General features: G+C 38.4%; 2 protein-coding genes across 4 annotated transcripts in view; one reads left to right on the forward strand and one right to left on the reverse strand.

Annotated features, from left to right (window-relative positions):
* Positions 1–12: 12 nt before the first annotated feature.
* On the reverse strand, positions 13–20,564 carry LOC128855526 (HSPB1-associated protein 1). 3 transcript variants are annotated; one of them, XM_054090492.1, is made up of 4 exons: positions 20,402–20,564; positions 942–1,441; positions 500–863; positions 13–435 (listed from the first exon to the last, which is right to left on the reverse strand). In XM_054090492.1, exons 2-4 carry the CDS (start codon positions 1,424–1,426, stop codon positions 61–63), a joined length of 1,224 nt encoding a protein of 407 aa, XP_053946467.1. In that variant the 5' UTR covers positions 1,427–1,441; positions 20,402–20,564; the 3' UTR covers positions 13–60. The 3 variants fall into 3 exon arrangements, with proteins under 3 accessions (XP_053946467.1, XP_053946465.1, XP_053946466.1); XM_054090490.1 differs by lacking the exon at positions 20,402–20,564 and adding an exon at positions 1,521–1,630; XM_054090491.1 differs by lacking the exon at positions 20,402–20,564 and adding an exon at positions 1,521–1,583 and having other exon boundaries at positions 942–1,463.
* Positions 14,445–24,046, forward strand: part of LOC128855528 (uncharacterized) — a 31,198-nt gene continuing 21,596 nt past the window's right edge. The window contains exon 1 of the mRNA XM_054090498.1: positions 14,445–15,340. Within this exon, the coding sequence (XP_053946473.1) occupies positions 15,303–15,340 (38 nt within the window). The 5' untranslated portion in view covers positions 14,445–15,302. The remainder of the gene's footprint in view (positions 15,341–24,046) is intronic.

Raw genomic sequence — 24,046 nt, forward strand, 5'->3', positions numbered from 1 at the left:
AAAAATCATGTTAATTCAAAAACATTTTTTAATAACTAAATAGTGACGAATGCTAGTTCTTCACGATTGATAGCGTTTGAAAAATTCTTTTTTGATTTGTTCTATTACTGTAGGAGCACAAACACTGTTTATTAAGGAATTTTTGATGTCATTTAATTGGTGGAGTTCTGAGTTTGTTCTTATTAATTTAAAACGTTGTGCATTTTTATTCAGTAAGGCCTCGTAATCACCCTTTGCCATAGGTGCGAGATATTCTACCATTCCTTCGGGCAAATCTTTTATTAGGTTTTCGCACTCCAGTTCATCTAAGTACTGATAAGGACAAGATGAAACATTAAGTCGACGGGCCTTTACTTTTGGACCACTATCTTTAGAGTTCTCATGTAAATATTTTAAAATTTCAAATATTTCTGAATCATCTTTTATTTCGTCCTCCTGAAAAGTATAGATGTGTTTAGTATTTCGTTTACTTGCGCTTCCTCTTTAGGCACTAATTTACCTGATTAGGATTAAGAATATAATTTCGCTCTTCCCGGTTGCTACTTTTTACAAAGCGCTCAATTAAAATCTTAACAATGCATTCCTGTAATTGTTCTTCTCTATCATTCTCCAACGGTATCCAGTAGTTAATGCTTAATGAGACGTCCATAGCCTCAACATAATGCCACCAATGTTTGGGCACTATCAATACATCCTTTGCATTTAAAATGCATCTATAGGCGGAACTATGAAACTTTGACAGTTGTTGCACCTCTTCAATGTTTGGTGCAAAAAAATTCTCCTCACAATAAATGCTAGACTCTTCATAAGGTATTCTTGTGCAAGTCAGCGGAGTTTTTGGTGGGAAAAGCAGCCATGACTTCCTTGTAATTTTATTAGATTTAATTAAATTGTAAATGCATATAAGCACATGTGCTTTTTTATTATATATAAATTAATACCTGCCGAAAACTTGTACTACAATGTTACATCCATAGGTGTCGTAGTGACACGGCGTATTCGTTTGCTTAGAGCACAGCCAGTAATTGCATTCGTCGGTAACTTCACTAAAACCTAACCTTGAAAAATCAATCCCTTCGTTAAGTGCTGCTGGCAAATTATTTAACCTTTGGTAGTTAAGCCCAATCCAACATTTATCTGCTGTTGCTAATTTTTGTTTTTCTAAAAATTGTGATAATGTCATTCGTTTAGATTTTCTGTTGCGTTCCCAATGTGGTGATTGATTGCCTTCATTGCAAGGCATTACCTCGAATTCTGTCAAGGAATTTGTGGCTTTGTCATAATTTAAACACCATTCTTCTAACGATTGTTCGAAATATTTCCAGTTCATTTTAAAATTACGTAGTACAAACGGTTTCCGGGCATTCAAAATCAATTTACGTAATGTAAGAGCTTCCGTCTCCGAATTTAGCGAGGTCTGGGCCATAACGAGTACAGGCAGCTAGTAGTATAAAAAAAATTCACTACAAATTAAAATTATCACGTAATATACAAAAGTTATTTCTATTTAATTCACATACATAAATGATTAAACAGATTTGTTCCTTATTGCGAATATTGTGCGAAATGGAAACAAATGTTTTTCTCAACTTCATTCCTACGTGCAGTATTGCCACATCGAGCGATTTCGTTTGTAGGAAAATGTACGGACGTGGGGTATCCAATCGGATAAAAACAAAAGATTTTATTAAAGTCAAATATTAAAAACCAGTGTTGTCACACACTGTTTGTAAATTTATTGAATTTTCCGTAGAACTTCTTTTCGCGTGGGCAGCCCTTACCAGTTCGACTCTGGTTAGGTTATTCACAGTATTTTTTTGTCGAACTCCTTTCCTTCATAAAAATTACCCTCATAAATTAATATGTCATATGTATGCGTGTAGTATGGATCTGGTATGGAGATAGTCCCCATTCCAATAATCAACATTGAACTGAAATACTTCATTTTGGTTCGTATTTTTATTTTAATTTGCAGGCATCTGGCAACCCAATATTGTTGTCAATTCCAATGAATTCTCAACTCTCGTTTAAAATTGGAATGTGATGATATGGATAAATACATTTGCATTTCATTTTCATTGAAATATTGTAAATACAAGTATAAAAACATGTAAAATTATGTGTGTGATTGCATATTATGAATTGAAGTGAAATTTAGAAGAAAATATATTAAAATGTGCCAAACCAAGGGGAAGTTACTGAAGGCATTTTGAAGGCAAATAATTGTTTCATTGTAATTTTTAAAACTATTATTTCCGGAATTTTGTGAGTACTTAGAGTTGTTCAAAAACCTTTCCCTAACATTTCCACCAAGTGCTATTAAATAAATTATAATACTTTGCCTGAAATTGCGATCCGCTACTTTTTTATTTTGTAAAAAAAAAATATAAATAAATATAATAAAAATATAATTTTCAAATAGAGTCATTCTGACGAATCCTGAACACTCCCGAAACGACTGGTAACAATTCTGCGTTCAGCGGGAATAAGCAGACATAGCAAAGATGAGAAAATGTGTGCCATAATTGTCGACCTGTGCTTTTCGAAATTAAAATATCAAAAAAAAAATGGTTAAGTGCCTAATGCCCGAGGTTCTTAAATATATTTTTTAGTAATTGACCAAAGATTTTTTCTCACCGATAAATATTTTTTTATGAACAATTCAAGACCGATATTTTGGTCAAAAATCGATTTTTGTTCTTGAGAAACCGCCATTTTGTTAAAAAAAATTATTTTGCTTATTCCTTCGATTAATAACATTACTTTAACGAAATCTGTTTGGGTTTTTAATTTCAGAGAATCCAGTTCATAGATACCTATAGTGGTCACCGTAAAACGTCGTTTTTGAAAGACATGTGTACACATTTTTAGATTTAAAAGGTTTCTCAGGAAAAATTCTGGAAAATGAGTTTTTTTCGGCCTTCTAACTGTATATAACCCCTTAACAAAATGCCACAAAAATCTATTTATCTTTTGATATAAAAAGTAAAGAATTCGTTAAAAAAAGTGTTTAAGTAGTTTATATGCTTTGGTTGGGCTTTTATTTGATTATACATTATACAAATTTCCCAAAGGCAAGTGGTTGTCATGATTTAATACCGTCGGTGTTTCATGTTCATTCAATTTAGCAATCGCTGCTTCCAAAGCTTCACCTTCTTCTTCTTAATTGGCGCGATAACCGCGTACGCGAATTTGGCCGAGCTTAACAAAGCGCGCCAGTCGTTTCTTTCTCGTGCTAACCGGCACCAATTAGACACACCAAGTGAAGCCAAGTCCTTCTCCACCTGATCTTTCCAACGCAGAGGAGGCCTTCCTCTTCCTCTGCTACCACCAGCTGGTACCGCATCGAATACTTTCAAAGCCGGAGCGTTTGTATCCATTCGGACGACATGACCCAGCCAACGAAGCCGCTGGATCTTTATTCGCTGCGCTATGTCTATGTCGTCGTAAAGCTCATACAGCTCATCGTTCCATCTTCTGCGATATTCGCCGTTGCCAACGTGCAAAGGACCAAAAATCTTACGCAGAATCTTTCTCTCGAACACTCCAAGCGTCGCTTCATCGGATGTTGTCATCGTCCAAGCTTCTGCGCCATACGTTAGGACGGGCATGATGAGAGTCTTGTAGAGTGTTAGTTTTGTTCGTCGAGAGAGGACTTTACTGCTCAGCTGCCTACTTAGTCCAAAGTAGCACTTGTTGGTAAGAGAGATTCTACGTTGGATTTCAAGGCTGACATTGTTATCGGTGTTAATGCTGGTTCCTAAATAAACGAAGTCTTTTAAAACATCGAAATTATAATATAACTGTGACGTGGGTGCCGATACACGAGTGCGCCGACTGTTTGTTTGAAGACAGGAGGTACTTCGTTTTGTCCTCGTTCACCACCAAACCCATTCGCTTTGCCTCTTTATCCAGTTTGGAGAAGGCAGAACTAACAGCGCGGTTGTTAAGGCCGATGATATCGATGTCATCGGAATACGCCAACAATTGTACGCTCTTATAAAATATTGTGCCTGAGCGATTAAGTTCTGCGGCTCGTACGATGCTCTCCAACATCAGATTAAAGAAGTCACACGACAGCGAGTCATCCTGTCTGAAACCTCGTTTGGTATCAAACGGCTCGGAGAGGCCCTTCCCAATTCTGACGGCGCTGCTGGTGTTGAGCAGCGTCATCTGCCATAGCCGTATTAGTTTTGCGGGGATACCAAATTCAGACATCGCATACAGGTAACTCCTTTCCGTACTGTCGAATGCAGCTTTGAAGTGACGAAAAGATGGTGTGTGTCGATTCTCCTTTCATGGGTCTTTTCCAAGATTTGGCGTATTGTGAATATTTGGTCGATGGTAGACTTTCCAGGTCTGAAGCCACACTGATAAGGTCCAATCAGTTGGTTGACGGTGGGCTTCAGCCTTTCACACAATACGCTCTCTAGAACCTTATAGGCGATATTTAGAAGACTAATCCCGCGGTAATTGGCAAAATTGCAGGATCGCCCTTCTTATGGATTGGGCAGAGCACACTTAAATTCCAATCGGCAGGCATGCTTTCATCCGACCATATTTTGCATAGGAGCTGATGCATGCACCTTACCAGCTCCTCGCCGCCATGTTTGAATAGCTCAGCCGGCAGTCCGTCGGCGCCCGCGGCTTTGTTGTTCTTTAGCCGTGATATTGCTATTCTCACCTCGTCATGGTCGGGTAACGGAACGGCAATTCCGTCGTCAACGATTGGGGTCTTCACATTCTCTATGACATGCGCAGCTGTCACTGTTTAACAGGTTTGAGAAGTGTTCCCTCCATAATTTAAGATTGCTCTGTACGTCAGTCACTAGATCGCCGTCTTTGTTCTTACAGGAAAACGCCCCGGTCTTAAAACCTTCTGTAAGCCGCCGAACTTTCTGGTAGAATTTTCGGGCGTTGTTCCTATTGGCCAGCATCTCAAGCTCCTCGCACTCACGTATTTCGGCCTCTCGTTTCTTCTGTCGGATAATACGTCTCTCTTCCTTTTTCAGCTCTCTGTAGCGATCCCACATGGCTCGCGTTGCGCCCGATCGCAGCGTGGCTCTATAGGCGGCATCCTTTCTTTCTGCGGCAGCATGATATTCCTCGTCGTACCAATTGTTTTTTCGGGCTCGCCGGAATCCGATTTCTTCTTCGGCGGCGGTACGTAGGGAACGAGAAATGTTGCTCCATTGCTCGCGCATGCCGGTTTGTTGGGCAGTGCTCTCCGAGAGCAGGAGTGAGAGTCGAGTGGCGAATCTTCTGGCTGTCTGTTGTGATTGCAGCTTTTCGATGTCGAACATTCTTTGCGTAGGTAGATGTACGTTTTTTGCTGCACAGAGGCGGGTGCGCAGTTTGGCTACAACAAGGTAATGATCCGAGGCGATGTTGGGTCCTCGGATCGTACGTACATCTAATACACTAGAAGCGTGTCTTCCATCTATCACAACATGATCGATCTGGTTTCGCGTTTTTCGATCAGGAGACAGCCAGGTGGCTTGGTGTATCTTTTTATGCTGAAATCTGGTGCTGCAGACTACCATGTTTCGGGCCCCGGCGAAGTCGATCAGCCTCTGTCCGTTACCGGATGTTTCGTTGTGCAGGCTGAATTTTCCGACTGTGGGACTAAAAATTCCCTCCTTGCCCACCCTGGCGTTGAAGTCGCCAAGCACGATTTTTATGTCGTGGCGGGTGCAGCGCTCATAGGAACGTTCCAAGCGCTCATAGAAGGAATCTTTGGTCGCATCGTCCTTCTCTTCCGTCGGGGCGTGGGCGCAAATTAGCGAGATGGTAAAAAATCGCGCTTTGATGTGGATTATTATCCACCGGAGAGAACGACAACTTGGCGACGAAGTCTCTCTCCCACAACAAATCCGACACCGAATTTGCGCTCCTTTACATGGCAGCTGTAGTAGACGTCGCAAGGTCCTATGTTTTTCTTACCTTGCCCCGTCCATCGCATCTCTTGGATGGCAGTGATGCCAGCCTTTACTCTCACGAGGACATCAACCAGCCGGGCAGAGGCACCTTCCCCATTAAGGGACTGCACATTTCAGGTGCATGCCCTCAAATCATATTCCTTATTTCGTTTGCAGGGGTCGTCATCAGTAAAGGCAGTTCTCATCCGAGGCTTTGCAGTTCTTTTCATTGGGGGGGATTTTTAAGTGCCGGGCCCCAAACCCAACGCACAACCAGCTATCCTGGAATGCTTCGCCTTCTCACGTTAGCTCACTCCCGAACGGGTGTTCGGAAGCTACCCAGAGGATACGTGGGCTACGTTGTGAGCTGCTTGAACCATATGTAGAAGAATCGTCCTGGCCACTCCCAAGTGAATGGCGATCAGTAACTTTCCCCACTTGCGTGGACTTCTACACATGGAACCATCTTCAAAAGCTTAATTTTCAAAAAATCAGCACTTGGTTTGACCAATACCCTCTTGTAAACCGTGTCGGCCCATGTAAATGAAGGCTCATTTAAAACATATTCGCTTAATTTGAGTTTTCGGATGATATAGCCGGCAGCAGTTGAACATAGTGGACTCGCTCGGCAAGGGAAAACCTTTGTTGTACAAATGGTTGCACGTCTTAGTTCTAGCCGAATATCGTCCCATGCCCATTTTATGCATTTTCTCACTATTCTCTAATTTTCTGATATACGTGGCGTGGGTTTTTATGTCTTCCATAAAACGGCGGGGCCTACCTCCGAATGGCATATGATTTTTCATGGCTGCCATTGCCTGCCGAAGAGCGACTGCCATTAGAAAAAACGTTTCCTTCCAAATGTGTTTCGTACACACAGCCGGTTTTGAGGCTACGCACTTCCGAATGGTAGTTACGCATCGATTCTTTCGGTTACGACAGAGCTCGAGAGGTTATGAAATATCCGCTTAGTAATATTTAGATGTTTGTTGATACTGAACTGCTGTTTGTGAAATGTACCCCATTTAAAATATCAAATGTACCTCATATTCTTTTATTTTCTTAATTTAATTTTCTTACTTAAAATATTTTATTGCCTTTAAATTCCAAATACTTTTCGAAATAATAAAAAAGTAGTGTTGTTTAAATTAATGTATCACCTTAGAATATTATATTTATTGAATTCACTTCACAAGTTACTTACATATCACTGTCACAAAATGCAGAAGCTTACGTAAAATGATAAAATCCCATGCATTTTTGCCAAAATTTTCGCATTAACTACCAAACTTCCTGAAGCTTAATGGAATCATGTGTATTTTACTGTTCCCAATTCACAAACTTCATTACTGGCGCCAATTTGACTTCAAAAGGGCCACAATCAAATCTGCCCCATAGTCACATATACCCCAACTTCCCCTACACCGTCATACGATAGGCGATTGATTTTTAAGTGGGGAGCCACAAATCGCAAGTTATTTACGTGTAGCGCTTAGCAGTGAAACGTTGACTGCTACGATGCCTCCAGTATATGACTTCAATTTCAGTTGAATCTTATATGTGTGTAGGCCAATGACTGTTCTCAAAATCTTCGATGGTGTGTACGGACGAGGGGAATTGTCGAACTTAATGGGGGAAGTCCATGTAGAAGCCGCAAAATCGGCTGAAATTGTTTTTTTTATAACATATTAACGGAAAGGATAAACCTATAAAATTAAAAAACAAGTTTGAAATTAATTATAAAATAAGCCTTTGAAAAAAAGTCAGAATTTAGAGCTATTTTATTGACATTTTAAACTCCAAAAAAATAATTTATCAACGCGAAATATCTGAAATTTAGGGTTTATCTTCCGATAGTAATGTACAGAAAGGCCTCACCAAACTTCAAACAAATCGGTCGATAACTTTTTGACTTACAACACAAGTAGTTTTTAAAAATACAGTTTCGCGATAAATGAGTTTAAAGTTTGAACTACAGGAGCGCTACATAGTTAGTGGGCTATAGAAGCTATACTATGAGGAATTTCCGCACGAACATTTCACAGATACTATACTTTCGAAATATCGAAAAAAATCGATTTTTTTTTAATTTTACATGGACTTCTCCCCTTAAGTGTACAAATATATTTTCCTATTGAAAGTTGTACACGTTAAAAAATAAGTTACTAAATTTATTTTTTAAATCTACGATCTCCGCCCTCATCTGCAAAATTAATAGATTACCGAAGCTCCCAACGGGAAGCAAGAAAATTGAATTTCCTTAAAATATTAGACAAAACTTCCTTATCGGTATTAAGTGGCCAATCCTCTGTTCTTTATTTCACCATTTAAACGCTTTTCATAGTTTCTACTAAGTTTTTACATATTTCTAGTTAAATATTGTACATACTACTCGGTTTTCAGAGCTTCCATCAGTTTGTTTGTGTTCCGAAAAACATAATTTTTTCAGTTTTCTGGACAATTTCTCCAACAACTACTGGTTTTACAAATCATTTAGTGAATATTTTTCAGATTTGAGTTTTAGCATGCTAATTTGTATGGTTACGTAGCCAAATGTTGTGCATGACAACCATTCGATAGAGCTCGAGTTCGAAAGCCGTTATAGGCATGAAACACCAAATGATAACAAAGGTTTTCCCCATAGCGGGTTTTCCCCTCCGCAAGCAATGGTAAACCTCAGAGAATATTTCAGTCACGAAAACACTACTCATAAAAAGTCATCTCAATCCGTTCTAAGGCGGCATAAAACTGTATGTAGGTCCCTCAATTTGTGGAAAAGTATCAAAATGCACACCACAAAGAGGAGGAGGTGCTCAGCCAACGCAGTGGACAAAACTGAACACATACGAAGACACAAACGATTGAAAATAAAAGCCGCAAGGAACAAAGGAAAAAACTTAATGATTGCGAAGAACGGATGATTTTAAACGAAGTTAAAATAAATTCCTTTATATCACCCGTAAAACTTAATAGAATGTTAAAGGAAACTACTAATAAAATGGTTTGTGGTGAGACAGTTCGAAGTATGCTAAAAAAACATAACTTCCCGGGGCGAATTAATTGAAAGAAGTATTAGTCTGGAAAAACAAGAGCGTCCACATAAAATTTGCCACTGAATATACTTGCACGTATAACTTATAATGTAGATTTCAGTATGGTACTATGGTACAAAAAAACACTACTTGTACTTATTATATTTCTTAAGGTCCGGAGTCCGTTCTGCCACTCCCTTCTGCACTCATCAAAGCCAAGGTTGGCAAATGGCTTACTACAACCCAGGTAGGCTGAAAGAGGCTGCAAATGGATTAAACTGAAGTTACCTGTCATGCCCGACCGACTGTCGCAAATCCTCCTGGCATTTAGCAGAAGGGACTGTAGGCAGCTGGTTGAACTGATGACGGGCCAATTTCTGTGGGCGAAGCACATGGAAAAGGTAGACATCTCAAACGGTGCACCCTACCCAGCTTGTGAAGAGGAGGGTAAGACGGCGGATCACTTTCTGTGCGTCTGCCCCGCCTTCGCTCGAATCAGGCTTGAGGTCTTTGGCACTGATGTGTAAGACACTGATGTGGTGCCTTGGTTTCTTGGCACTACAAGATCTACTCAGATTTCTTCGAGAATCTAAAAGGTAATCCGAGTGCAGTACAATGGATTTAATTGTGTCTGAGTGCCGTACTAGCTAGTTGTCTCGACAAAAAAAAAAAAAAAAAAAAAAGTAAAGACTGATAAAAACAAATGTAATTGAAATGGGTCGGATGGAAATTGTTATGACTGGAGAAAATCCTATTCTAAATTTGAGCTCAAGAATACAAAGGCTAATCTGAAGCATGGAGTTGATATTGTGATAGTGTGGATGGTATTCCAAGCGCTGAGTTGGAAACATTTATTTTGTAGAAGGTAACATGGATGAATTTCAATATCTGAACACCTTTAAAGCTAATGTTAGGGGCAATGTGCCGATCGTTTGGGTATATTACACAATTTTGCTATCGAAACCATAATCTTCCATGATTACTAGGAAGTGGCCTAAGTACCCGCTAAATGGAGATAGTGCTACCTAATACTCTTGGTAGCCAATCATCTCAAGAAATGGATCTGAACTTTAGTCCAAAAAGTTGAGATCAATCCAAAGATTGGCCGCCACGAAAAGGTAATTAGACTCAATCGGAGCAATAGACTCTTAGGCGTTAACGTAAAAATATTTGTAGACTATAACGATTTCCACGTGGTGTGCAAATAGTATTGAATATAACTCGTTTCACCAAAAATAAACAGAATTATCTCCTTTAGCAATATTCTGCTTTGAATTTGTATAATATGTATCTTTATTCAGATTATCGAAATGGACTTGCTCAGAATTTATGTCGCGCTTGGCGGACTTCTCTGATCTAACGATTGTACGATTTTAATACTAAATAGTCTATTTAGTATATATACATATATACTTACAAACATGCATGCCTGCAACTAATTACTATAATGCCGACAACAAGTTCTAGGAAAATCAAAACCATCCTCTCTTCCTAAACCATTCTTACCAAGAACTTTATTAACTCTTTTTATAGCTTTTAACCAAACGACGATAGATATGCTTTTTAGATATTACAAATCTACGTGCATATACGTTTATATATGTATGTATATTATGTACTTGCACATTTGAGTATCATTTTCATTCTGGAATGGTTTACAGGCGTGTATAAATTTGTATGCATACCCCGTAGGAAAGTTCCTAACTGATTGCGTTTTGCTTAGTGAAGTTGAAATTATGACAAAGAGGGTCGTTAGAAAAAGTCCGTTCAAGGTCAGAGAGATGACACTACAGGCGCGTATTGAGTTTATGCTTAGTTAGTAGCATTTCTTGGAAGAGCTCATTCCAAGTTTCAGCCAGATCGGCATATTTATTTGTGTTTGGCATTCGTTTGAATCGAGGAAGTCGAGTGATTTTCTTTTTCCATCACGACAACGCACCAGCTCACGCCTCAGTAGTTGTGATGACAAAGTTAATGGAAATAGGACTCTCACTCGTTTCACATCCCCTCTATTCTCCAAACTTGGCTCTCTCGGATCCCTCGGTCTACTATTTGTTCCTCAATTTTACAAGCTACACCAGCCCACTTAAGCCCCACATTAAATTGAAATTGCCGATGAATTGGCCAACTATAGATCAGTGGTTACCCCACAGGGACCAGAGCCAATAATCGGAATCAGTTCTGCAGGAATCATGAATTAGATCAGCGATTAGGTCTGCAATTTACATAAAGAGCGATGATCTAGTCTAGAACACTGAAGAAGTGCAAAGTTTTTGTGCCCGAACAGAAACCCGTCTTTCTTTCTTCTAAAACTTGGTAGAAAAGACGGTCGGTTGATGGTTGGTATTGGCATAGGACACAACCCATGGGGTCAGCATATGACCACCATTGGAATCATTGAGGGCTCGATTTTCGTGTCTTGCTTAGAGGAAGCGGATAGCACTGAGCACTTTCTCTAAAGCAAAGCTACGAATTTTGGGTTCCGATGTCGTGAGAATAAGTAAAATTCGTTATCTCAAACAGGGTCCGGCACTCGAAGTGTAATCAACTTCAGACCGCTCGCGCAGCTGATGCACGGGCTGTTCTTAGTTGGCTAAATGACAGTCCAGAGTATTGTTTACAAGTGCGCGGAAGCATTTTGCCGAGAGTAAACGCGAAAAAAGAAAATCAGTAATGGATTTAAAACGTAATAGTGTGATTGCATTATATTTGGCTGAAAAATCACAACCAGCGATTGTTCGTGAGCTCGCGCACCTTAAAGTAATTAAAGTTTTTTTTTTATGGCACTATTACTCGTTACAATGATACTGGGAGCATCGCGAAACGTCATGGTGGTCATCAATGGACTGCAACGCCACGTGAAATGGTCCAAAAAGTGAAGGCTCGACTTGCGCGAAAACTAAAAAAAAACTGAAAATATCTGACCGTAGCATCCGTCGCATATTGATAAATGATCTCAAAGTCAAGCCTTACAAGATTCAAAAGGCGCATGATCTCACACCAAAGCAGCAACAAGTCAGACTTGAGAGAGCGGAGGAGTTGCTTCGCTTATCCGAAAACGGTCAGTTTCCGAACATTGTGTTTTCTGACCAGAAAACTTTTCAAATTGGGCAATTCGCAAACCCCCCCTAAAAACGATAGGGTTCATTTGACCCACCGTTCATACGAGAATTTGAGTCATCGATGGGCCACCCCGAGGTAGCACCCGCCACAGGGAATGGTTTGGGCCGCTGTAACCACAGATGGGTGCTCTCCAATCGTTTTCATCGAGCCTGGCGTCAAGGTAAATGCGAAATATTATCGGAAAAGTATTCTGGAGGTTACTTTGAAGCCATGGGCAGACAAACATTTCGGTGGCAGACTATGGATGTTTCAACACGACTCGGCACTGTCTCACAAAGCTCGAGTGAACCAAGAATGGCTAAAAAACAACGTTACGAACTTCATAATGTCCACACAATGGCTCTCAAATTCACCAGACGCGAATCCGATGGATTATTCTCTTTGGGCCATTTTAGAGAGCAAGGTCCGAACTAAAAGATTCACCAATCTCGAGGCGCTGAAAAAAACCATTGCCCGCAAATGGGCCAAAATACTTGCAAGTCACATTCGTGCAGCTTGCGATTCGTTTCTGGAGTGTCTCAAGGGCAAAGTCAAGACAAAAGGTGTTCATATCGAGCAAAAGTAAATTGATTCTTAATTTTGTTTAATGTTCACACATTTTTTATATTAGTTTGAATTAAATAAAAGTAATTTTCCAAACTAAATTTATGTTCTTTTTAATTGGTTACATTTCGAGTGCCGAACTCTGCATGCCTAGCAGGTACATGCCAGATATTACTAAGGCTGCATCATCGGACACCGTTTTAACAGCGCTACATACGAGTAATGCGCACAACCGATATATAGACTGTAGATCTCGAATGTACAAAATTTCGCTTCTCACGACATTAGTCAGAAGCTGACGGCGATTATATTTTGATCCTCGTACGTCCGTCGTAGTGGTGAATGCTTTTTCGTTGACGTACTCGAGGTGTGCTTTGAAGGACAGCATTTTAGCTATCATTATTCCCAAGTATTTGATTGATGTAACGGTCGATATGTTGAAATTTTCGATTCTAAAAAATACCGCTTCTGGCTTTGTTCAGCTGGATATAAGGACTGCTTTGGCCTTTTATTACGCTAATTCTACAATAAATTGTTTTGTGCTAGCCAAGTTTGCATGGATCGCATTGTCGCGGATATCGCCTAAATTTTTAGCCGTTACCACAACCACAACCGTCGACAAAGCCAATTACCTTGGTTCCTTCTGCAATGTTGACACGGATAACACCATCATCCAGCCTTTCGGACAGCCAATCGGTTCTTAAAGCCTTGAACAGCTTCACATTCAAGTCAAAGGTTATAATATAGTGAAACAACACTCAACAAACTGGTCACTCATAATTAGGTCACACTGATTTGGATACCAGGACATGAGGGACACGAAGGAAACGAGTTGGCAGACTTTTATGCCGAAAAAGGGGCAGAAGGGCTTTTTATTTGACGAACCCCATTTTTCGGCTTTAACAAAAATAATTTAAAACAGGATACCAAAAAATGGGTTCCAACTAAAATCAGGGATCACTGGAACGGCACAAGCAAACTTAATCACTCCAAAAAGTTTTTGAACTTCAATGCCAACTGAGCAAAATCTGCTCTAACCCTAGATAAAAAGGGCCTCAGATTATTCTGTGGAGGTCACTTTGCCTGTAATAAACTCTTTAACACAATAGGGTTATCTAGTACAAGATTATACAGGTTCTGCTGTGATGAAGAGGAGTCTATGGAAAACTTAATCACCAACTGTGAGGCATTCGGCCACAGGAGACAAAGAATCCGGGGCTCGTACCGACTAGAGGAGGAAGACCTACAATTACTCCCTCCTAAGGAGCTGCTTCGATTCCTCGGTATACTAAATAATTATAATTAAGTAATTAGGGGCACACAATAGATCAATCTGGTCGCAGTGCATAAAGGCCTTACAACCATAACCATTACCAACACCGTCGTCCATTATATTCCACAGCAATGACCCGAGAACAGAGCCCTGTGAAACGCCACTCGTTATTTCAACGCGTAGCGGTTAAAAATTGGCGTGCAAGTACACGACGTAATCGTAGAGCTACAACCTTTCTTCCCCATTATCCTCTTTCTCCAAATACGTAAGTCAATCGTAGAACTATAACTTTTCTTCCTCTTCATCTCCTCAACTTTTCCTACACGGCACATAAAAACTTGCTGCACACATCAATATGTATCATTCAGGCGTTAGTAGCTTTGTAAAGGTTTAAGCTTGAATGCGCTGCACCACACAGCACAACACAACACAACAGTTGCCAACTTATTCTTCTTTATCCACTATTTCTTACACATAGTATTCCTCAACCTTTAAGCCACATGATAACAAGATGGCCAAGAATGACGGGGCATATAAATGTTTGCCATGGACGGCTACAAAAATCCAGTGACGACTCGCCGCCATCAATTCAGTCTTCGCCGAGATTTTATCGTGTGCGAGTGGTTTTTTATAGCGTTTGCGCAGTTGCACATTCGGCCGGTCCATAGTATTTTGGCATATTCCTGCAATTTGGTCCGTCAGTAGTGCTTCGTGTGGTGTCACATGTAGAAGTGACACACATACACATACATATAAGTACATACATTGTATGTGCATGCATAGAAGTTGCATTCGAAAAACACAAAAAACAAACACATTGGCGTTCTTTTATACAATAACCCATAGCCGGTGTAGCCGATCCCGTTTATTTTGTTACCATTTGACCGCTTGGTTAGCCTTTTTTGTGTGTTTTTGTGTTGTTTGCAAAATAATCGACTGCCATAATTCAAATTCGGACACAATGCTTGTGGCTTAGATGCTTGCAACTCATTGAGAATATGTGAACAATGAGCATTCCTGCTGGTTGGTGGTGTTCCCAGTTGCTGCAGGCGAATTCGTTCAAATATTCTGTGAAGTGACAATTCTTCGCGCGGTATACGAAGATGATTCAAATCGTATGCGTTTGAAAACAAAACAGGAAAAAAAAATAAATTATTATGTTTAATTATCACTCGTAATTTGATAAATACAAAAATAGAAAATTGCATTCAATTTCAAGTGCATTCCTATACTTACGTATTTGGCTGCGTGCGTGTGTGCGTGAACTTGTGCGGGCACAAATAACAATTCAATTCATTCGAGCACAATAGACAAATTTGCTGTCTGATAACTTCTTCGTGTGTGCTAAGACTAGTGCAGAACACAATTCATGTGCTTTTGTATGTTATTTGTAAAAGAGTTCGTTCACCTTAGATGATGGAAATGTTGCAAGTTAACCTATTGATTGCAAGGTATGGATAATAAAAAAGTTTGAAAGTGGTTTTGAATTAGCGCAACGCACTTGATCTACGGGGACATGGGAGTAAATAAATACTTCGTGGGATACATAAAAACACGTTTATTCAAATAAATAGCTTCGCATCAGCGGTTATTAAAAAACGTTTCGTTATTATAATTTAAACAAGTTTTTGAAATATTTATAGCCATGCATTTTTGTTAAATACCTGTATGTATGTAAGTGGTTTTTATGTTTTCCTTAATTTGCAGCTTCTACAATTTTACCATAAAAATAACTCGCACTTGGCCTTAAGCGGATTTAATAGGTTCCGAAGAACAAAGGATTCGCTCTTAAACGCAGTTTTATAGTTACAGTGCACGATTGACGATACCAAAAAAATCGTGTGGAAGTATCTATATGCAACAGTTACTCACACCTCATATGATACAGATACAATGTTTTGTAAGGTGTTCTATATTTCATAATATTTTGCGACAATGCAAAAACAGAGTATGCAGACATTTTATTTACTTTGTGCACTCGAAGTGTGATCAATTAAAAATACCATAAATTTAGTTTGGAAAATTACTTTTATTCAATTCAAAGTAAAAAATGTGTGAAAATAATACAAACCGAAGAATCAATTTACTCTTGCTCGATATGACCACCTTTTGCATTGACTATGGCCTTGAGACGCTACCGAAACGAATCGCAAGCTGCCCGAATGTGACTTGCAAGTATTTTGGCCCACTCGCGGACAATGGCTTTTTTCAGCGCCTCGAGACTGGTGAATCTTTTAGTTAGGACCTTTCTCTCCAAAATGGCCCAAAGAGAATAAACCATCGGATTCGCGTCTGGTGAATTTGAGAGTCATTGTGTGGATGTTATGAAGTTCGAAACGTTGTTTTTTAGCCATTGTTGGTTCACTCGAGCTTTGTGAGACGGTGCCGAGTCCTGTTGAAACGCCCATGGTCTGCCACAGAAATATTTGTGGCCTCCTCCACAATACTTTTCCGATAATATTTCGCATTTACCTTGACGCCAGGCTCGATAAAAACGATTGGAAAGCGCCCATCTGTGGTTACAGCGGCCAAAACTATTACCTGTGGCGGGTGCTCACTCCTGATGGCCATTCGATGACTCAAATGCTCGTATGAACGGTCGGTCAAATAAACACTATCGTATGGGAGTTTACGAATTGCTCAATTTGAAAAATTTTCTCGTCAGAAAACACAATGTTCGGAAACTAACCGCTTTCGGCCAAGCGAAGCAACTCCTCCGCTCTCCCAATTCTGACTTGTTGCTGCTTTGGTTTGAGACCATGAGCCTTTTGGATCTTGTAAGGCTTGTCTTTGAGATCATTTTTCAGTGTGCGGTGGGTGTTACGGTCAGATACATATTTTCAGTTCTTTTGCCAATTGATTGACACTTCGCCGGGGATTTCGCTCTAGTCGCTTTTTCACTTTTTGAACCATTTGACGTGACGTTGTGGGCTTTTGATGACCACTTCCATGACGTCTCGCGATGTAACAAGCATCATTGTAACGAGTAATGGTGTGATAAATAAAAACTTTATTTACTTTAAGGTGCTCGAGCTCACGAACGATCGCTGCCCGTGCGTCAGCTGCGCGAACGGTCTGAACTTGGTGCCGGAAACTGTAGTAGCTCACAAATTTTGGGGTTTGAGCTCCGTACTGGCTTCGTGCTAAATAAATTTGATCCAAATAAGTTTATTTTTACATCCTATGAAAAAAATATGGTCCTCTGAAATGCTGGAGTCTTATTTAGATGGTTACGCGCAAACTGAAATCTCTTACTTCCATTCTTTGCACTTAGGAAAGGTTTATTACGAGCTATTCTGGAATTAAAATTTGCTTCACTCAGTATTTTTCGAACAGTTTCTGTATGGCCAGACTTTGGAGCGCTTGTTGTTGGATTTTTCTTCATCTGGCACGCTAAACACTGACAGTTTTTCGCTGCGAAAGTTTTATTTGTAGCCTGTCGTCCCTTATTTACCACAAGATTTTCATGCATAAGGCGTTCAATAACGCGCTGAACTGTTGACGAATGTACATATACAATTTCAGCTTTTTTACGTTGCGCCATTCCTTTTATGAATATTGTTGCTATAGCGCTAAGTGTTGCTAAGCAACCTTCAACATCCATATCTCGACGTGCTCAACAATTAGGTAGGCACGCATGAATCGAGAGTTTTGCGGATTTTACCTGTTGACGTGCTCATGATGGACATTTAAATGATGCCACAAATTATTGTTAAGAGCCGTACTTTGAACAAAAAGTGAAACCTGAAAGGATCTACATTTTTAAATGTTTTATTTTAAGACAACATCTAGGCGCATCTTTTGGCCAAAAAGTAAGAGTCAGTCATGCAATGCATAGAGCGATTCATAGAACTTTCGAAACAATTTATTTAACTGAAATTCTAATCAATTAAATCCAAGCGCAGTTCGAAGTGCTGGTATGCAGATGGATCAAAGCTTGAAGATGGCAAAATTGGGCCTCATGTATGTACCTATTTGCTACAAATTCCAAAAAAACAAATTTAGAACTCAAAACCTGGCTTTTTTAACAACTGCATGTTGAGCTATTGCTCGTCGACGTTTCGAAATAATACGTTCAAGATCAAAACTCAATCAAGAAATTTTCTATCGCAATAACAAGTTTGGTGTCCTTTTAATGGAAAAATTCTAGGCTTTGGTATGATTTTAATTCCAAAAAACAAAAATTAACATTTTGAAATCTTAAAAAATATTTCTGAAAAATGTGTCCCCCCAAAATTTTTTTTAATTGTCAGTACGTCGTGTTTGGAAAAAAAAAATAAAAAATTTTGAAATTTGAAAAAAAAATTTTGAAAAATGTGTTCTTCAAAAAAGTTCTTGAATTGTTAGTACTTCGTTTTTTGAAAAAAAAAAAATTAAAAAATTTGAAATTAAAAAAAAAATGAAATGAAAAATGTTTCCCCCAAAAGCTTTTTCCAAATTTTATTACCGTTTTTATTGTCTTTTATTTTGTCTTCTCTTATGCCGACATTTTTTTGAGTAATAGGTAATTCTTAGGAAAAAAGTCTTGCGCAATTTATCTTATCTTGAAGTTTTTTGGCGGATTTACTTGTCACGTGTTTTCTCTCACCTACAGTATTTGTGGACTAATTTTTTTAATAATTTAAGTAAATACTTCACGACTATTGCATGCGGGCGTTAATATAGCGGAATTCTTTGATATTTTATTTAATGTTTTTTACCCCTTACAAAAAAAAAGAAAATTCGAGTAAAAGCCTGTTAAATCATTGTATAAATATTTAATTATTTAATCAATTTTGGTTTTGAATAACTTTTTTTATAAATAAAAACTCATTTTGAGTAATGAAAATTTGTATTTTGACGTTTATGTCTATTTGTATACTGCAGCTGTTTAGTTCACAAGCGTTAAATGTGATTGACGAACGACGCCATTTGCAAAAGTTAAAAATCTTCCCACAGATTTAATTACATACTTTAAGTTTGTCAAAAACCATGTTTTTCGATGTGTATAAATAATGCTATAGAAGGCATTGGGATTTCAGCTTTGTGTCCCACAATGGGGCACCTATTTATTTATCCCTTTTCTTGAAACACTTATGTGGCCATTGAACGTACTTTTACTGGGAAGCAGTATTAAAATAAATATTAAGGGGACAGATACCTGTAAAATTTCTATTCTCTATTCTTTGCGTTCGAGCGCTGGGAGAGGTATAGTTACGTATTCAAACTTTAGACGCGTTTTTCTCAAAACTATATCGATCTCCCTGAAATTTTGTACACATCTTTTTTATGATATGACTTTCTATGTGAATTTATAAGTTTTCGAAAAAATTTCGAAACATTTTTTTTTTAAGCAAAAATAGTAGGAAAATTTGGCCCAAAATTAATTTGCTTTTTAAGCATTTTATTCCGCGATTTTTTTTCCATTTTTTTTTTAATCATGTAGAAGTTATGACATTAATAAACAAAAAAAATTTTTGGTTTTTTGTATTCAGGCCACTGACGCCGATGCTACAATGCCCGCCGATTGAGAAGCCCCGCTGCGACCTTCCTGGAAGAATAGAGTGTACATCCGCCATTTTAAATGATTAAATATAAAAAAAAAATTTTATTATTTTAATGTATAAATAAACTGTATGCTAATTTTGAACAAAATATATAGATTTCTTCATTTTAAATAATTTTAATGAAAATCAGAGAAAATATGGCCGTTTACAGGTATCTGCCCCCTTAAACAATCTTTAATTTGCAATAAAACAAAGTAATAATAAAACTAATTGGCGCTTACACCATTTGTTGGGTATTTTGCTGAGCTCCTCCTCCTATTAGTGGTACATGTCTTGACGTTTATTCCACAAAGGGAGTGACCTACAATTTAAAGGCGCCTCCGAAAGACAGCTGGTTTTTTTATAAGAAGTTTTCTCAAGGCAGAAATACACTCGGAGGCTTGCCATTGCCTGCCAAGGAGCAACCGCTAATAGAAAAAACTGTTTCTATTATTTAATGTTTCATGCCCGGAGTTTCGCACCCAGGCACTACCGAATGATAACCACGCACCAACACATTCCACTGCCGCGGCCATGTGTTTTTTTATCTAAAACTTTTTTTCAACAAAAATGTTTCGAACAAAAAATTTAATTAACAGTACTTTGACGTTATTACATATTTATAAATTACTGCGCTTGCATCTTTTGAAGACCATCCGGTCGGTCCAATTTCACACCTTTTATCTCGCTAATAACATAATAATAATAAAAATAATAACTTGACTTACCCCCACAAAATGTTGACTAAAGGAGCCAAATCAAATGAACAATTGACTGGTCCATTTCTTGGTATGCTTTGGTTAGCAAAAGATTATTTTCACAAGAGCTGCTTTGTACTTAAACAATTCGTATAGACGTAGTGAATCAAGAAGTCATGAATTCTTTACTTGTAGCACTCGTTATTAGAACCAACTTTATATATTGGAGTCAGGAGTCTTCTGAAGCTCATTCCTACTCATAATATGGCAATTTTGCATATTCACTTACCTACTAACAACATCGAAAAAAGGAAGTTAACTTTCGGTCTATTCTTGGATAGTTATTAATAATAACGTCGAATCGGCAAATTGGTTTATCAGTAATATAAACCACTCACTCATATGGGCCGTTTTTTGTTTGACGTGAGTTTTAGGAATAAATGCCCACCATTCGGCAAGCTGATTTGACATATATACAAGTATGCATGTGTACGAGCTTCTCCCCCGATTTGTGTTGAGTGTTTTGATGTTATTACATCACTGGAGAGATTTACAGTTTTACAGTTGATCTCCGAACAACAGTTTCTCAATATGAGAATATTTTTTTGTTGTTTTATGAGAATATTTTTCATGTCAGAAATACACTTGCACCTTAGCTATTATCTATCGAAGGATGGGGTATAAGTAGTAGAAAAAACATTTTCTATCACTTGTTGCTTCATCCGTAAATGGCTACTGAACCGGTATTCGCTCAAAAAGCCCTTCGTCAAAGCGTCTGAATTTCTCTCTGAAAACGAGGAAGCAGGCGGGAATTTAGAGGAAAGATTATAAGACAAACTACAGGTAGACAACAATCGATGAACAAACCACACGAAACTAGCCGAGAGTTTCATCAGTCCTATAAGCGCTCAGTTCCGAGCCTGCACAACGATTTTCATAAAAGCTACATATACTGCTGAGAAAGAGGTAGAATCCAATTAGCACTTTCTGCCTGCATTCATCGAACTTCTAAATGCGCTAGAGATTTCTGGGCAGCCACTTCTTGGAGAAATTGGCTTCAGCGAAAGTATGCAATGGCCTAAAAACGTGTAGAATTGGGACTGGAAAAATATTTCGATAGCCTTTTCGGTCACCGAGTAAATTATTTTTAGAAAGCAGTTTGTCTGTACCAATCCAACCTCATCCAACATAATTTTCTATATTTTTCAGCTTTGGCGGAATAGTTCATGCGTGCATATTTTTTATGGCATTAATATACAGATAATTTATGTGGCAATAAATTATGGCAACACACGATGTTAATTGGTTCATTAGAGTAAAGAAAATTTAATATAGGGTATTTAATGTAAAAATGGTAATAAATATTTTATTGGAGAATTAAACAGTGGGCAGATACACAGAGGTGCACTTTTCGTACGAAATAAGTAGTAGTAGTAGTCCATTAATTACTAAACTTTTTGCGCTCGAACAAACCAAATGGGAAAAAAAGAATATTTTTATTACAAAATTTTTAAGCGCCTCTAAAACGAATATTTCGTGTAGTTGATGCCATTCTTGAATTCCCTCTCACACATACAAATATATATGTATGCATATGTATGTATGTGCCAAAGACATGCCTTTAGCTTCTAATCTAGAATCGCGATTTCTCGACACGCATAATGTAGTTATTACTCATTCATACATATGTAAGTTCGTAAAGTTGTTTTCAGACCCTGGGTGTTCAATGCACACCCAGAACGAGAAAAATACGATAATTTTATGGAAGCCCCAAACTGCATAGCCATTAATGTAGATAAATCGTTATCCTTTTGATTTTTTCAATTTGCATTTTTGTTTTTTTATTACAAAGCACTTATTAATATTCGATGAAGTGCTCCAACCCATCAATGTTGCCACTTGCACATACACACACAAATAAATTTATAAGCTTGGAAGTGTATGCATATGTTCGTAGGTGTGTTTCTCTCGCTATGCATGCCTTGTACTTATATATATTGTATATATACATATTGCATATTTTCTTACACACACGCACACATGCATACATATATTCTTGCGCCTGAACTTTAGTTCAGACCAAAATCGCAACATAAATTGCAAAATGTGGTGGCTTGTCAAAAAATAAAAGTTATGTTGATGTTCTCTTTCATATTCTATGTATGTTTGTATGTATGTACGCATATATGCACATAACAAATACCTTACTCATACCTGCGCTGTTGACTTAACAATGCAAAAATTTTGTTTATTTTTTACCAGCACACAATTTATTACCCACCGTTGCAGTGATGCGCTCGTTCCTACATATATACAAATGTATGTGTGTATGTGTTCACAAACAAAAAAAAAACAATTATGTACAAATATACATATCTACTTACTTAAGTTTTGTATTGAGTGGAAGTCTTCTTATATACCAACAAATATTATTTGTGTACATTAGGATGGGCCGCCTTGGTAGGAGGGAAAGTTCGTGTTTCAAAATTTTAGCTCCCTGCCCCCAAATTTATCCCTCGGGGTCAAGATAATTTGTGCACTAATATGGAATGAATCAGACAGTACACTACACATGTATAATTCACTCACTGTTATAATTCTACAGGGTGTTTCAAGTTCGAATTGCCTTTATTAGCAATGCTTTTCGGAAGGGCTGTAATATCAGAGACAGAGATCAGATAATATCAGGAGATAATAACATTTTTTCCGATAGTCATGGCTCTGACGACGCCATGGTTCAGACCCAAACTGATCAACTCCTGTAAGGAGACGAAGAGACCAAATCTCTTGGGGGTGCAGGTAACATTTCTCTGATCTGGGTTCAAGGACATAGGAACATACAGGGAAATGAAATTACTGATGAATTTGCCTGGAAGGGATACAATTGGTTTCAGAGGCCTCCCACCCGGTCATTGGTATCCAGAAAGTGAGGAGGAGATGGAGCTCCATTTCTTCATGTGCTATTTCGAAAACCTTGTGGTCTTAGTAAAATAGACGCAAAACGCAGAAAGTTTTGAGCACTCCACGCCATTCAATTTCCAAACTCGTAGCTCGTAAACTCCTCCCGATTATTGGATGATTGGCATACCTGCGGTAAGCCAAGGTTTAGCATTTCACCCCTATTGCAGAAGCTGTGTGGACCTCTCAGAGAAGGAGATTGTTGGCACTTTCTCTGCCACTGGGTGCTGCTTTCTTCGAAAGCCTGGGACTGTGCGCTAACCTAAATCCCATCAATCTTCTCCATAACATCGAAAGCTCTGCCTGTTGGAGATCTCATAATGGTATCAAAACGGCGCTTTAGTTCTTCTTTGGGGGGACCATTTCACCTGCCTACTGGTTTAGCTATGTTTTATTTTGCCAGCTGTTGGTGTTCAGTAGTGTCTCTTTCGACAAATGTTAAGTAGAAACTATACAATTCATTAAAATGGGTTTGATTAAGCTAGCGAACTGTATCGAAATAATTAAAATTGACTAAAAAAACGATAGATCTGTGAATACTACATCTCACAAAATTGTTTATATTTTCCGACTTACCAGTATAATCATCCAACAGAAACCAGCATAAAAAAGTTTATAAAAAAAAATTGAGTCCTTAAAGGAATTAAAAATATCAGAGCCCCTTGTAGTTTGGTAGTGCCAATGCGCCAAATTTCTTCGAAAATACACCTGGAAATCGGGGAAAAACAATAGATGTATATATTCCTGTGGTTCCTAGGTGGAACGTAGGACCTCAACATATAGATTATAATTTGGTTTATTTAAAGCTAGAAAATTAATTCGTCTCCAAGAATGACCTGCTCTCTGCACTTCTGCTTTAACCTATTATTATTATTAGAAGGCCATTACGCACTGCGACCAGAGCTGATCTATTGTGAAAGGCCTATTTTGTAACCCTAGAGTTTTAGGCTTTTTAGAAATTTTAGCACAGTTTTGG

The sequence above is a fragment of the Anastrepha ludens genome, chromosome 2 (genome assembly GCF_028408465.1).
Source record: "Anastrepha ludens isolate Willacy chromosome 2, idAnaLude1.1, whole genome shotgun sequence".
In the NCBI taxonomy this organism is placed as follows: Eukaryota; Metazoa; Arthropoda; class Insecta; order Diptera; family Tephritidae; genus Anastrepha; species Anastrepha ludens.

Excerpts from the sequence above, each read along its gene's own strand:
- LOC128855526 (XM_054090490.1), bottom strand. The coding sequence starts at position 1,595 with ATGAAGTTGAGAAAAACATTTGTTTCCATTTCGCACAATATTCGCAAT. Across the intron at positions 864-941 it reads GTAGTACAAGTTTTCGGCAG|GAAGTCATGGCTGCTTTTCC; the intron begins GTATTAATTTAT and ends TAAAATTACAAG. Across the intron at positions 436-499 it reads ATATTCTTAATCCTAATCAG|GAGGACGAAATAAAAGATGA; the intron begins GTAAATTAGTGC and ends TATACTTTTCAG.